The sequence below is a fragment of the Sander vitreus genome, chromosome 20 (assembly GCF_031162955.1).
Source record: "Sander vitreus isolate 19-12246 chromosome 20, sanVit1, whole genome shotgun sequence".
NCBI classification, from domain to species: domain Eukaryota; kingdom Metazoa; phylum Chordata; class Actinopteri; order Perciformes; family Percidae; genus Sander; species Sander vitreus.
In genome coordinates, this window is record NC_135874.1 from 22330715 (window position 1) to 22344300 (window position 13586).

The window sequence follows — 13586 nt, forward strand, 5'->3', positions numbered from 1 at the left end:
ATTTAGCTTGAAGAACTGTGTTTTCCTTTAAGAGTCGAAAACAAAAAAACCCTCAACACATCAAACCCTCTTCTGCAGAGCCCGGTTTATTTCTACTGGGAACGTCTATGCAACAGTTTATTGCCTAGACCAGACCTCATCTCTTGAAAAAGTTCTGTTTAGTAGCTATATTTGTCATTCTGGCAGTGGCCCAGCCTCTTTCCTTGTTTGGTCCTTTTAACTTTCCATGTAACTTTCCTCATGTCTCCTCACGGTGAGGATAAATATTTCATGAAGAGCCGGAGGCTTTCCCTGGCACATGCTGTACCTCGCTGTACCCAGGAAGCCCAAGCAGCGGAAACCAAAAGAGTAGAGGAAGTGGACAGACAACCCAGCACCAGACAGGAGCCTGTTTTTGAAATCATTTATTCCACATCATCTTTTGCACTTCAGCTCTTCATCCCCCCTTCCCCCTAATCCAACACTCCGTTTCTTCCACATCCACTTTTCATCCAAAAACTACTGCTCTGGCCCATGTTTTCAAATACTTTACTAATTAAGATGTTGATCAGATAATTATGATTGACATATAAACAAAAATACTTAAAAATAAGTCTAAAAAAAAAAAAAAAAGAACATTGTATAGCAGCAGGAAATCGTTTTTTTTTTTTTTTTTATAATCATTGTTTTACAGACAGAATAGAACTAAAATGTGCTTTACATGGTGCAAATTGAATGCAACCTAAACTGAAAAGTTTTGTTGACGTTTTTCCATGAGGGACCATTCAATAATCAGCCACACTGTGAGTTGGAGCTTACCTCTAGAAACAGCAGTTGAGTTAAAGGTCAACATCCGCGTGCTAACCTGCTCAAACTGGCACTGCTAACATGCTGATGTTTAGTAGCTATAATGTTAACCATGTTCACCATCTAAAGCCGCCAACACATCAGGGGCGGGGCTAGAAGGGGGGCACGGGGTGGTACCAGCCCCCCCTTAAAATATAATTCTAGGTCGCAGCGCCTAGTTGGGCGGCACCGCTCATAGGAAATCAATGGAACGGCCAGCGCAGAGCAGGTTTGCCGCCTATCATGTGTAGGCGGCTTTAGTTTAGTCAAATACTTAAGCATTACTTGCGTATAGGGCAGTTCTAGCTCATGATCATTTCTTGCGCCAACCTTCTTCATGCAAATGTACCAACATATCCTGCTGTTCCCTGGAACTAAACAGAATCGTCTTTGTTAGCTAGGTACCCTCAGTCCTCTTTTTTTGTTTTTCTTTCTTGTGCTGTCTCCTGTTCCCTGTCCTTCAGGTGTGGTCTGGATGTGACAGACAGCTGCCAGCGGTGGCCTGATTTCACACCTTGGCTGCCCCCCCCCCACCCTCCCTCCACAGACAGCAGGCTGGGAAACCACAGGCTACCAGGCTGGCGCCAGCCTGTACGGCTTAGAGCAGGGCAGCCGGCCCAATCAATACCTCTGCATTTCCTGTCCATTTGCTCAGGTCTCTTCATTAATAATTACTGCTTGGCAGAGCTTCAATGCGCTCGCTGGCTGGGCCAAGGGGAGAGACTGTGTGACCTTTCCCCGCCCCTGGGTTGACTTGGATCACATACACAGGCATGGGGGCAGACATAATAAGGCAACATAGATGACATTAGTCCTGATTCATGCTATTGCTCACTCTGTGGAGACAATATCACGCCAAACTCCATTAGAAAGACATTTTTGCAGCTGTGCTTATCAGCAGAGGTACATACGTGGTAGAACATGACTTTGAGACATTTTTATAACGGGATTGGAGCTGCTCTTCAATTTGGCGGACACCCACTACCTCCAGCAGCTATGATTACAGCATCATCAGAGGTGTGCAGTAATGAGCACGGTGAACCTGGGTAATTCTAAAAAAAATGTGTTAGAACAAGTGCTGCTTGGTGCATCATTTGCCGTTCATGGCACATTTTCCAGATGACAATAACAATTCCTCAAAACATCTTAAATTACGTTCTGCCTGGTATGTGCCTTTGCTGATAAGCAAGGTGGAAATAAACTGCCAGGTTTTTAAAATGCAGCTTGGCGTGATATTTTCTCCACACAGGAGAGTAAGGGTATGTATTAAAGCCAAAACAACGCATGACATGATGCTGAAGAAATGTGTCTTTATTCTTGTTTTAATTATGACCATTTATGGATATAGCCATTGCATTTCTGACGCACACTGTCATCCACAACAGAGCACAACGGTTTCTCCAGACATGAGCCAGCACCTGGCTCAAAAGAAGTTAATAAGTGTCAACTGTTCAGTGGTTCTCGTCCTGTTGCCTCTGCAGACAAAGACAGTCTTGTGTGTGTGTGTGTGTGTGTGTGTGTGTGTGTGTGTGTGTGTGTGTGTTTGAGTCCAGGTCAAAATTTGGTGATGGCGGAGGCGATGTTCTCCAAGGCAGACCGAGCCTCGGAGGAGGGGAGAGCCTGGATGGCCTCCAGAGCCTTGTTGCTATGGTAACAGCATAAGTCCACCGCCGAGCTCACGCCTTTCTCCGACTTCACTGCTGCCAAGAGCTGTCAAGGGATGAAAACACACGTTAGTTTGTCACGTTTGTGTCACTCCTGTTACTATCCAGCTGGCAACACGACAAACTGTTAAGAGCCAGGGAAAGTTAGTGTACTGTTTAAGTGCTCATATTATGCTTTTTGGCTTTTTCCCTTTACTTTATTGTGTTATATATCTTTTTGTGTGTACGTTATAGTTTTACAAAGTGAAAAAGCCCAAAGTCCACCCCAAAGGGACTTACCATCTCCAACAGAAAACACTGGTCACAAACTGCTCCAAACAGCTCTGTTGTAGTCCAGCCTTTACTTCAGAGACAAACGTGGTCACTTTGTAACACCCGTTACATATTATAATGCTCGCCTAGCTGCTAGCGTGGCACTCCCTCATACTCTGCTTCTGACTGGCTAGTAGTCCTTACCTAGCTACTGCGCATGTGCGACTCCCAACAAAGATGGAACAGAAGTGTGATGCCTCACTCTGTAGCTAAAACAGAGCTCAACACACAGGGTGAAAAGAGGAGCTGCAGCAATGTGCCGTACAACAAAATATGGTGTGTTTTGAAAATTCAACCATGTAAACCTATTCTGATATAACCTCTAAATACAATTATGAACCTGCAAATGAGCATAATATGAGCACTTTAAAGTAACTGGATTGTACAGAGGCAAAGCATTTCTTTTAATGAAAGAAAACCACATAACACAATCATTTATTTGCATGCTGCCCCTGGCACCACACGAGGCCGTAAGACTATTGTGATTATTTGAAGAAAGTCTGCATGTCAGTGTCTACAAGGCCTGGGGGACGGACGCACACACACACACACACACACACACACACGTCAGATCAGCCCCAACCATCAGCTTAAGTATTCAGAATTTGGGCATCTCCTTGTGCCTCTCTGCTGGTGTGTTGAGACATCTTCTTGCTGAGGGCGTTTTAACTTATAAATTCTGGAGGTAGAAACCCCCGTAGGCCTTCCTTATTTAAAAAAAACTGCAGGTGTTAAACTCTGCATCACCTTGGCTGCTTTTTAATTCAGAAAATATTCTTTTAAATGTAGAAAAGATTTTGACCCTCATTTCACACCATGTTATTTGTTAACCTTGTTTTGTTCTGCATTAACTCAGTGTTCCCTCATCTCTTCGTGTCCCCCATTCTCTCTCTGTTTGCATATTAGGTAACCTTATTAGGTAACCTTATAAGTTCCACAACACTGTTCCTTCTACATGCACTTTCACCTGATTCTTCTCTCTCCAGCTTCGAACCCATCTTGTGCATTTTGATCAAATCAATATTCAGGTGTAGCTTATCAGAACAAGTTATATATAAAAAAAAAAAAATAGGATTGGCATTGAATAAAATAGGATTGGCATCATTAAAAATGATCAAAGATGAACATTACTTTCCTTACACTTAACACAATTTTTCATACGATAAAAAAAGAAAAGAAAAAAAGATTAATCACCTAGGCAAGTTTTTGTCTATTTGCATGTAAATGAGGGTTCTCTTCTTTTCCTCTTTTAGTTTAGGCCATGTCTTTTACTTACTGACTGATCATTATGTGTCAGTGTATGGGATGAAGCTGCTATCGACTCCACTTCTTTCATGTAGTCAGATATTCTTATTCCTAGTATTAGTGAAAAATACTAATGTCTTCAAATAATATTCACCTCAACCCAATCTGGACTCTCCTCCTCCCTGAATGATCTGTTTGCTAAAAAGTGTCTTTTGGGGGGGTTTCCTAGTTGGGAAATGAATGACAAAGATACTGACAGCATAAAATGGGAGTTTCTGTAAATTTGTGGTTGTTTTATCAGCGTTAATGGGGTGAAAGCACATGCTAAATCATGTAGACAATTTGTAGATACCAGAGATGTACACAAAGTTCCTCCAATTATGCATTCCCATCTTTGTGCTGAATCAAAGCAACGTTTAACTCTCGTGGGCCCAAGGTCTTTCGTTTTATTCTCCCCCGAATTTCATCCCTCCTTCTGTCCTGCTCTCAGCTTTCCTCCTTGTGTCCCCTCATCTCTCCTTCCCTTCAAACGTCTTCCCATGTCCCCTTTTCGACAGGTCTGCTGAAGGAGATTCTCTCACAATGCCACTGTCTCAGAGCCTCAGTGTCTCCTCCGCAAATAGGCCTCGGTAACTAATCCTTCCTGCTCTGGTTTCAGACAGGACTAGATAACCCCCACAACACCATCAGACCCCTCCTCTGCACCCCTATCGGCCCCCCCCCCTCTTCCCTCACACATTGACATTGGGAAGCTCACTTCTCAACTTTGATATAGGTTACAGTGAGAAGATGTCCTGTGTCTCTTTGATGGCTCTGACTGTTAGATGCCGTGCCAATAAGTAACTAGGTGAATACATGAAGATACAACAATGAAAAATTGACCTCTCTTAACTAAAATGGCAAAGGCAACTAAAGTTGCAGCACTGGGTAAGAGCATAGCATCTGTTTAACATTGTCAAGTTAAGAGTGCATAGCGCAATGAAGAAGCAGATCTAAACACTAAACAAGTGGACTTACCTTTGAGTAATCCAGTTGGTTTCTCTTTGTTTTTACCTTGCAGAGAAGAGAGTTATTATTGTTATAATTAACATTGCCCAGGTTTCCAATGTTGCCTTACATTTTTGATCAGCAACTTTTTTTTAAAAAAAAGGTACAATTTGATGAAACTAAAGAACTTGAAAACAGCACATTTTGGGGTAAACCGACATTACATTTAAACTGCTCTTAGTAGAAATCATAGAAGCTTCACTTCTGAACTTGTCGAGTCAAGAAATTGTGACAAATCGTTCATTTTAAATGCTGCTCTACAGTACGTCACAAAAAAGGTAAAAAGTTTTAATGAATTAAGGATGGAGATGAGTGCAAGTCAGATCAAATAAATAAATACATGGGGTGACCTTTCTTGCCCAGTAGAGTGTGCGCCCCATGAAGGCTGAATCCAACCCGCGTCCCTTTGCTGCATGTCATCCCCGCCCTTTTCCCCCTTTCCTGTCTATATGCACCATTTTAAATCTATTCTCTAAAAAAATACATACACATAAATACAGTGGTTTTGAGGTAGACCATTAATTCACTACACACTCTCTAAGGCCTTATTTCATTTTCCACATTGTTGTCTTAACTCAACTATGGTAAATGGTAAACCGACTGCATTTATAAAGAGCATTTTGATCTCACTGCACAAAGCAGTTACAACTGTTCTCAACGGCCTACCTGGTTAAATAAAGGTCTAAAAAAAAAACAAAAAAAACGGTTACACTTTACTTGAAGGTGTCTACATTAGAGTGACATGACACTGTCATGAACATGTCATAAACATTATAAACTAGTCATAAACGTTTATGACATAACTCTTCTTTTAGTAAGTGTCATTCGGTTTGGTGAGTTAGGGTTAGGGTTCATTTGTCATGACTGTGTCATGACAGCGTCATGTGTTCATGACAGTGTCATGTCACTCTTATGTAGATACCTTCCAGTAAAGTGTTACCGAAAAAACAAACCAAAAAGCTGCTGCAGTGGTGTCATAGACCGTAACATACCTGCTGCAGCTGCTGACGCCATCCCTCCTGCCCAACGATCTGACGGTGGAAAACCACGGGGGCGGCGCTCAGACTGAACGACGGCTCCCCCACACTGCTCTTCACAAACGGCTGCAGGTCAGAGTTCAGCTGCAGAAGATGGAGCACATTGGTCAATCAGGCTGAGATTATACTTTGTAACTTCCAGGCACAGATTTAAACCAACCCAGTGGTGAGAACGTGAACAGGTGAGCGTGCACTCTGCCTACCTACACTCTGAGTGACCGTGTTAATGAGCAGCATGATGAACAGTTTGGTGGAAGACACAGCTAGCCTGGTGATAATGCTTGTCCTTCAAAGACCTCAATTCTGTTTCCTCCCATGCTGAGATTCCCTGTAGCCGCTGAGGCCTGCAGACAGGCAGCTGCAGGGAGCCGCTGCAGGGAGCCACAGCAGGAGAGGATGTACTGACATAGCACTATGACTGACGTTGAGGCTCGCACCAATAAGATTTCAGCCTCTGAACCTTGAAAAATGTTTGATCATCTGCATTATCTGGTGCACTAACATTACATATATGTTGGTCTCTCATGGGAGAACAATAAGACACTTAAATGTAATGTTCTGACTGGATTTTGCTGGTAATCTTTGACAGAATATTGTGTTCTTCTAGTTCCCCATCGCTCATAGCAGGAAGCCGAGTGAAAAAAATAAATTTTCAGGGCCTTTAAACCAAGACTGTGATTATCTCAAAAAGTAGCACACTAGTCTGGCAGTTGACCTTTATTGATTTGTCCTTTACAGACCAACATCACTATTATTTGCTGTGCGTGGGACGCTCAGATTAGACCTACCTTGTGGCCCAGTGATAGGTGCTTGCCATACTTGTAGGCCAATCTTTGGGACTCCTTGTCGTGTTTGGCGAGCTCCATCGCAGCTTGACAGCTCTTGGCCAGCAGTGCTCCGTGGGACAGGAACGCGTGCTCCTCCCACGCCGCCACGTCAACGCCACCAGTGAGACTATTCTCCTGCAGAGCAAATAGAGGCAGAGAGACAGCGCGGGCCTCAGCACATCAGTACACCTCAATCAAAACAACCCCTCCTTGCTCTGTGACTTCATATTTTAGTATGTAAGTGGACGTGCACAAGAGAGTAACAGCGATTTAATACAGTGGTTTACACAAGTTCTTATTATAGTTATTTATATGTGACTGACTTGATTAAGTAATCTAAAATCTCCATGGTAAAATGTTAATCAATCCTCAAGTATTTTCTAGATTAAACATACAACAGAACAGATCAGAACTGAAACTTTGTCCGAGGTACACGGTGACATCACTCTGAACACTGCTAACTAGCTGTGAACTCCTGCAGAACCTAAAAAGCACAGTCAAATTAAGGGAAACTCACGCTCACTGGTACCTGACACCACTGTGGCCAGTTTCAGAAAGACTCTCTTTTTAATTCATTATTTATCAAGATGTTTTTTTTTCTTCATACTAATAGCAGCTAGTAGTGCCTGGCTTCAGATCAATTTACAGTACAAAGCAGTATTCAACTGTTATGCTGCACACAGCTGAAAACAACTGGCTGATGATCTAAATGCACGCCAACCTCTGCCACTTTTTTATTTATTTTTTTAGGCAATTCCGGCCTTTAATGATAGGAAAGCGATGAAAGGGGGAGAGAGAGAGAGAGGGGGGGAAGACATGCAGGAAATCGTCCCAGGTCGGAGTCGAACCACCTTCTGCGTCGAGGCATGAACCTCTGTATATGTGCGCCCGCTCTACCGACTGAGCTATCTTGGCCACAACCTCTGCCACTTTGAAATAATAAAAAATTATTTTCTTGTGGCTTTTGAATTAGTTCCACTGCTTTATTTACCTTATAACCCCTTAAAGGGTTGCTGCTTTTATAACTGTCTTATTGTTAACAAATCTCATGACAAGACCAAAACCAACAATTCATTTGTTCGTCCCCACCCTGTCTGTGGAACCACACTGGTTCCTACTAAAGATCGAAATCTTTAAAAATGTCTCAGAAATATAAAGTGTCATTGTTAAAAAGGCTCGGTAATCTCCTTAAACAGCTGGGTACTGTAGTTAGGAGCAAATGTTACTCAAACTGAAGTAAATTGTTCATTTGTTGGGGACTATTTTCAGCGGCGGATTAATCCACATTCGGCGCTCTGTGAGTATTTCAGGCGGAAGGATGGATTTGGATTGACTCAAAATAAACATAGGAATATGTCACCCATTGCAACAGTGTGGCTCACTGATGTGTTTTAAATAGCTTTTGGGCAACAATGGAGCTCTATGGCACAGAGGAAGAAGACATATCAGGCTTTAGATATACACACAATACTTGTAGTAGGATGAATACATTGTCGGTTTTGGTCTTTTTATGGGAGTCAATGGCAAAAACATGAAATATCACTAGCCTTTTTCTTTAAATTACACCTTTAAAAAGATCTAGACTTTTATTTTTTGCTGTCTATTTGTAGGTAAAGTGCTTTGAAATACAATTGTGTATGAAATGTGCTTTACAAATGAATTTTGCCTTGCCTTTATTCAGTGAGTCTCAAGTCACTCATTTTGTATCATTGTATTGAAATTGACTCTAGGGTATTTTAAGACACACTTCTCAATTACAATGGTGTAGTCTCATGCCTTGTCCTTACACAAACACTTGGAAAAGATGCTTTACCTCAATGGGATTGTGATTCTCACTGTAGATTCCTTGAACCACATCACCGATGGCACTCGAGATCAGTTCAACAACCTGTCAAACAGATTTAAAAAGAAATATGAGACATTTGGGTTAAAATCTTTAAGAAAAATACATTTACACACCATCCTCTGTCATCTGTAAGACAAAGCTGAATAATGGGTTTGATCTGCACAACAGTCAACATGTCCATCAACAGCCACATGTCCTGTTGAAGTGTCCTTGGACACGTGGCACTGAACCGATAACCTACTCTCTCATTATAAATCACTCGTTCTAACGGCATCAATTAAACTCCTAAAATGTAGATGTAAATGAGGTCGATCAAAGCTGACACGCCACTTAGTTCATCCGTGACATTTGCAATTAAAAACCACAATTTCCCCCGACTGAAGCGCTCTCATCTGAACAGCTGGTTTGGTGAAGAAATCAGAGGTGAGATGAGGGTTGGAAACCAGGTGAACTGCTGCAAACGCAGCTGCTCATTATCAGGCCATAGGGGAGCTCCTGTTGATTTCATAAAGCAGATCCAGACCCCTTCATTCATTTCACTTTGTATTTATAGAGAGGTCCAGTCGATAGCGACAGATCAGGTGTCGGTCCAGTCCGAGGGCCTGAAATGGAGCTAAAAGGCAGATGGTGAGACCAAATAAGACTGTGTCCAGAGAGCACAGGGGTTAACAAGGTTTTGGAGTGATGATCTGACTTTGGAGCTTTGCTCTGCTTTTTCTCCACAAATCACATGAAGATTCATTTCACCCTGTGTCTTTGAGCAATGCAAATTTGCATGATTAATCTGTTGATAGTTAACAGTGTCTACAGTATACATTGGTGGTTTTCAACAGAAGAGGGCCAGAAAGATTCAAGCAAAACTAAAAACTGGAAAATGAGAAAGAACCACCTAGAGACTATTTCAAGTACAAGTTAATCAATGTACTGTACAAGGAAAAGTGTGCTGCTTTTGGGAAACTGACAGAGATTTCAACTTTCTACCTTAAATTTATTTTTAAAAAGGGGCAACAACTAAAGAAAAAAAAAAAAAAAAAAAAAAAAAAAGGATTGCCTGGTCGACTGCAGTTGCCCATTTCCTCTTACAGGGGGCATGCATGACTACATTGAAGCTTGCAGAAACACTACCGCCCCCTTATCAACCACCAGATGAGAGGCTGCATCTTTTTTAAATGATTATTCAAAGTCTGGATCTAATGAATGAGTAAGAATCTGAAGTTGATCCGTTCGTCCTTCATTCACAGCCACAGAACAGTGTGAACAGAGGAGTGGAGGCCACACGTGTACAGTTCAGATGAATGAGGTTAAATTTAGAGCTCCTTCAGCTCATCCCAGACATCCTTGGTTCATCAGAAAAGTCTGGTGATGCTGGCTGTTCCGTCAGCCTCGCAGTGCCCTTTGGGTAACTAAATCCACCGGGGGAAAATATTGAGGAAACCCGAGCTTCACCCACAGACCTGGAAGGACAATGTGCCTACAGTATTACCAGATGTGGTGTCTCTGCCTGCCTTGGGAAGTGGGGGCCAGTGGGGGTCTTTTTTTGGAAAGTATCAGATAAGCTCTCCCCCTGCCTCCCCCGTACTCCATTCCCAAATCCAGCCAGATCGTGTTTTGCCGACAGGTCTGCAAGGGGGGAGAAACCGGAGCCCCACGGTGAGATTACTTTACAGTTTATACAAGTAGCGGCATAGGTTTCCTCTCAAGGCCACGACACATAATCTCCATCGCCCTCACTGCCTTAAAAAGAAAAAAAGATGGTTTATTAGAAAAACTTTGAAAGCTGCAAGAAGTACTCATCTGTCACCCTGTGTATTAAAAAGATGAGGGACAATGACCACACACGCCGCAAGAAAAGAGAGAATCTGTTCAGCAGACAGTCAGTTTTTCATACCAGACAGAGTTATTAATATCAGACAATTAGGAGACGAGGAGTGCTGGTCAGCCTGTGAAAAAAAGATGTATACTGTTGAATAATTGTCTTCTGCGGCTTTGAGAGAAAACCCCTGATGACGTAATCTGGGCCATTGGGAAGTGTGGGGTTTGAAATGAGGGTCTAAGGAAAGATGATTTCCAGTTGCATCATGGGAAATGTAGGATCCAGTGTTGGTTGAACTTGACCCATACTAAAGACTAGGGCCCAATCCCAATCTCCACCCTCAGGTCTAAACCCTGAACCCCCCAAGGACGGATCTGACATCACCTGGTAAGTGGTTGAGAGCGAGAGGCTGCAAGGGATCAAAAATGGTACAAACAGGAATGGGACAGCACTTTGCAGTGACATGTCACGTTACCTTGACAACACCAAAACAAATTATGTACAATTGTGGATGTGGGACCTTTTACTTTCTATACAGCCAAGGAAGATTTTAACATCTTCCAGGCTCTTTACAGAGTAGAGGAGTCAAATAATCAATTTACTCATTTCTGTAAAAACTGCATTATTAAGCAAAATGAAAAGAAATGTTGATGAATAAACCAGGTGTGCTTGCATTCCTCTGATTTCATGACAGGACAGATGAAGACATGAAAGGGGAGAGAGAGGGGGGAATGACATGCAGCAAAAGGGCCGCAGGAAACCCGGGCCCGCTGCGTCGAGGAGTAAACCTCTATATATGGGCGCCCGCTCTACCGACTGAGCTATCTGGGCGCCCACGACACCTAGATTTGTGTGCAATTCCCTCAGCCAAAGTCTGCCGAATGGCGGATTTACGAAGTGTTCAGAAAGGGCTTGAAATGTCTGCGAGAGAGCCCCAATGCACTTGACGATTTGACAGTGGGACAGCCCTAAGCCCTCACGGACTTATCAGAACGTGTCTCACTGTCCGTGAGTCTATGAATGTGAAGATTATACAGCATATCTCGGCCTCTGCGGTTTTAATTTTGCCCATTCTTTACCAAAAAAATAAATAAATAAATCTGTTGTACCCCTTTAACAAACAGCTTGATACTGTTAGCTCTCATCAGAGTGTAGTCTTAGTTCCCATGTTGGGAACCATGCCAGGTTAGACATTGTTGGCAATACCAGTTAATAATGACAAATTTTGTAGTATTTTGAGTGTACAAACAATGTAGCAACATGTCCACAAATAGAAGATGCACAGTACTGTGTGTACGACTGATTTAATGACAGACAAAAAATAACACAGAAGTGCTAAAAACAGTATATTCATACAGCTTTCACTACGGTTAATGCTCGCATCAGCCATGTTGGGTTGTGATGTTGAGGTTGTTGAGATTCCCCCGACTTTCTGAGTGGGAAATCCAACTTCACGGGGCATTCCAGTTGACATTTCCGACTGGGTTTAACTGTTCAACTGGAACACACCATTAGTCTCCTCAATTTCTGTAGATAGACATAAAGGTTGATGATGTTGTGTGAACTTTTTTCGAGATCCTGTTTCCAAGACCTTCATGTTTCTTGAGGTAACAATCACATCTACAGATCGTTTTCTTTCATCCACGACAAAGAAGAAATGAACCGACTTATTTTGTTTCGGTTCAATTACAAATCATGGCCAAAACGCAACATGAACTAACAAATAGAAAGGGAAATGAACAGGATGTCAGCATGTCAAAACAAATCCCATTCCTGTAACTTTAGCTCATGATGATGGACTTTTAATACCAGGTTGCAGTGATCTAATTTCCCCCTGTTCATAAAGTTCACAGCGAAGAAGCACAGCTTTACAAAAACACAGCTGAATATGAGCAACAGCGCATACTGTGGTTTGCCCTCGGTTCATTTTGTTTTGCTAACCTTTTCAAACATGAGTAACTGCTGGCTATCAGATGTCCATCTCCTTCTTATCCTTAAAAATCTTCCACTATGGCAACATTTCTTGTGGTCGTTTCAGATTACAGTCACACTCCTTCTAAACAGCATTGCAGGTTTGTTTGGAGAAAAACGTTCAAGCATCATGTGGTAATTTGGTGCCACCCAAGTTTGAGTGGCATTGCTCTCCCCTTGACAATGAACCACACTAAAAAGGGACAGATGCTCCAAAACTTCAATTCAACCAATGCCAACTTGCTTGGTGAATGCTCACTTAATGTGATTAAATCATCATCATATCTTAGTGAGTTTTTCTTCCATCTTCCACGCAAACATCATCAATTCCATTACTGTAATTTGTAGCTGAGGCACAGAGTGACAATTATCTCTCATAGTACTGTTGCAGTGATTATACTCCTAATGAAAGCTAATTAGCACTGTAAAGGAAATGTCACACCTGTAAAACTATCTTTCATTTATAAAGGAAATGTTGGTTCCTTTGGCTCCTGCTGTGTTCCCCATACAAGAAGCACCATGGATACCGCTTACATCACATTTTGGGGTGTCTCTTTGCTGCCATAGAGCAGACATAAACCCAGACTGTGTGTGCTGAATAAGAACGGCAGAGAAGGCGATAAGGGCTGGTCCGGCTGATGGCACGGGGGGGCGGGGGGGGGGGGACGGACGGACGGACGGTTATTTTGATCCACTCAGGCAACCGCATTCTGACAAAGCAGCGTGGTGACAGCATCTGTCAGCGAGAGGTTACCAGGCTACGTGGCAGATATGATCTGTGGTGCACTTACAAGACCACCATCACACACACACACACACACACACACACACACACACACACACGTCCAAAACTTAAAACTCAATGAGGATTCCCATGGTGTCTCCTGACCACATTCTTTACCATAATGCTGTTTTCTAGAGGAGTGATGTGTTTTATATTGCCGGTGTGAAACGCACTAAAGATGACCTGGATACTGAGTATTAGAATGATAATCACAA

The 13586-nt window shown here is 42.5% G+C and overlaps 1 protein-coding gene across 1 annotated transcript in view; it reads right to left on the minus strand.

Moving 5' to 3' along the window:
- Window positions 1-391: 391 nt before the first annotated feature.
- The window catches only part of pdss2 (prenyl (decaprenyl) diphosphate synthase, subunit 2), a 34841-nt gene continuing 21646 nt past the window's right edge, over window positions 392-13586 (minus strand). The window contains exons 4-8 of the mRNA XM_078277677.1: window positions 8771-8845; window positions 6919-7092; window positions 6086-6214; window positions 5064-5099; window positions 392-2535 (exon numbers count right to left, since the gene is read on the minus strand). Of these exons, the coding sequence (XP_078133803.1) occupies window positions 2380-2535; window positions 5064-5099; window positions 6086-6214; window positions 6919-7092; window positions 8771-8845 (570 nt within the window). The 3' untranslated portion in view covers window positions 392-2379. The remainder of the gene's footprint in view (window positions 2536-5063; window positions 5100-6085; window positions 6215-6918; window positions 7093-8770; window positions 8846-13586) is intronic.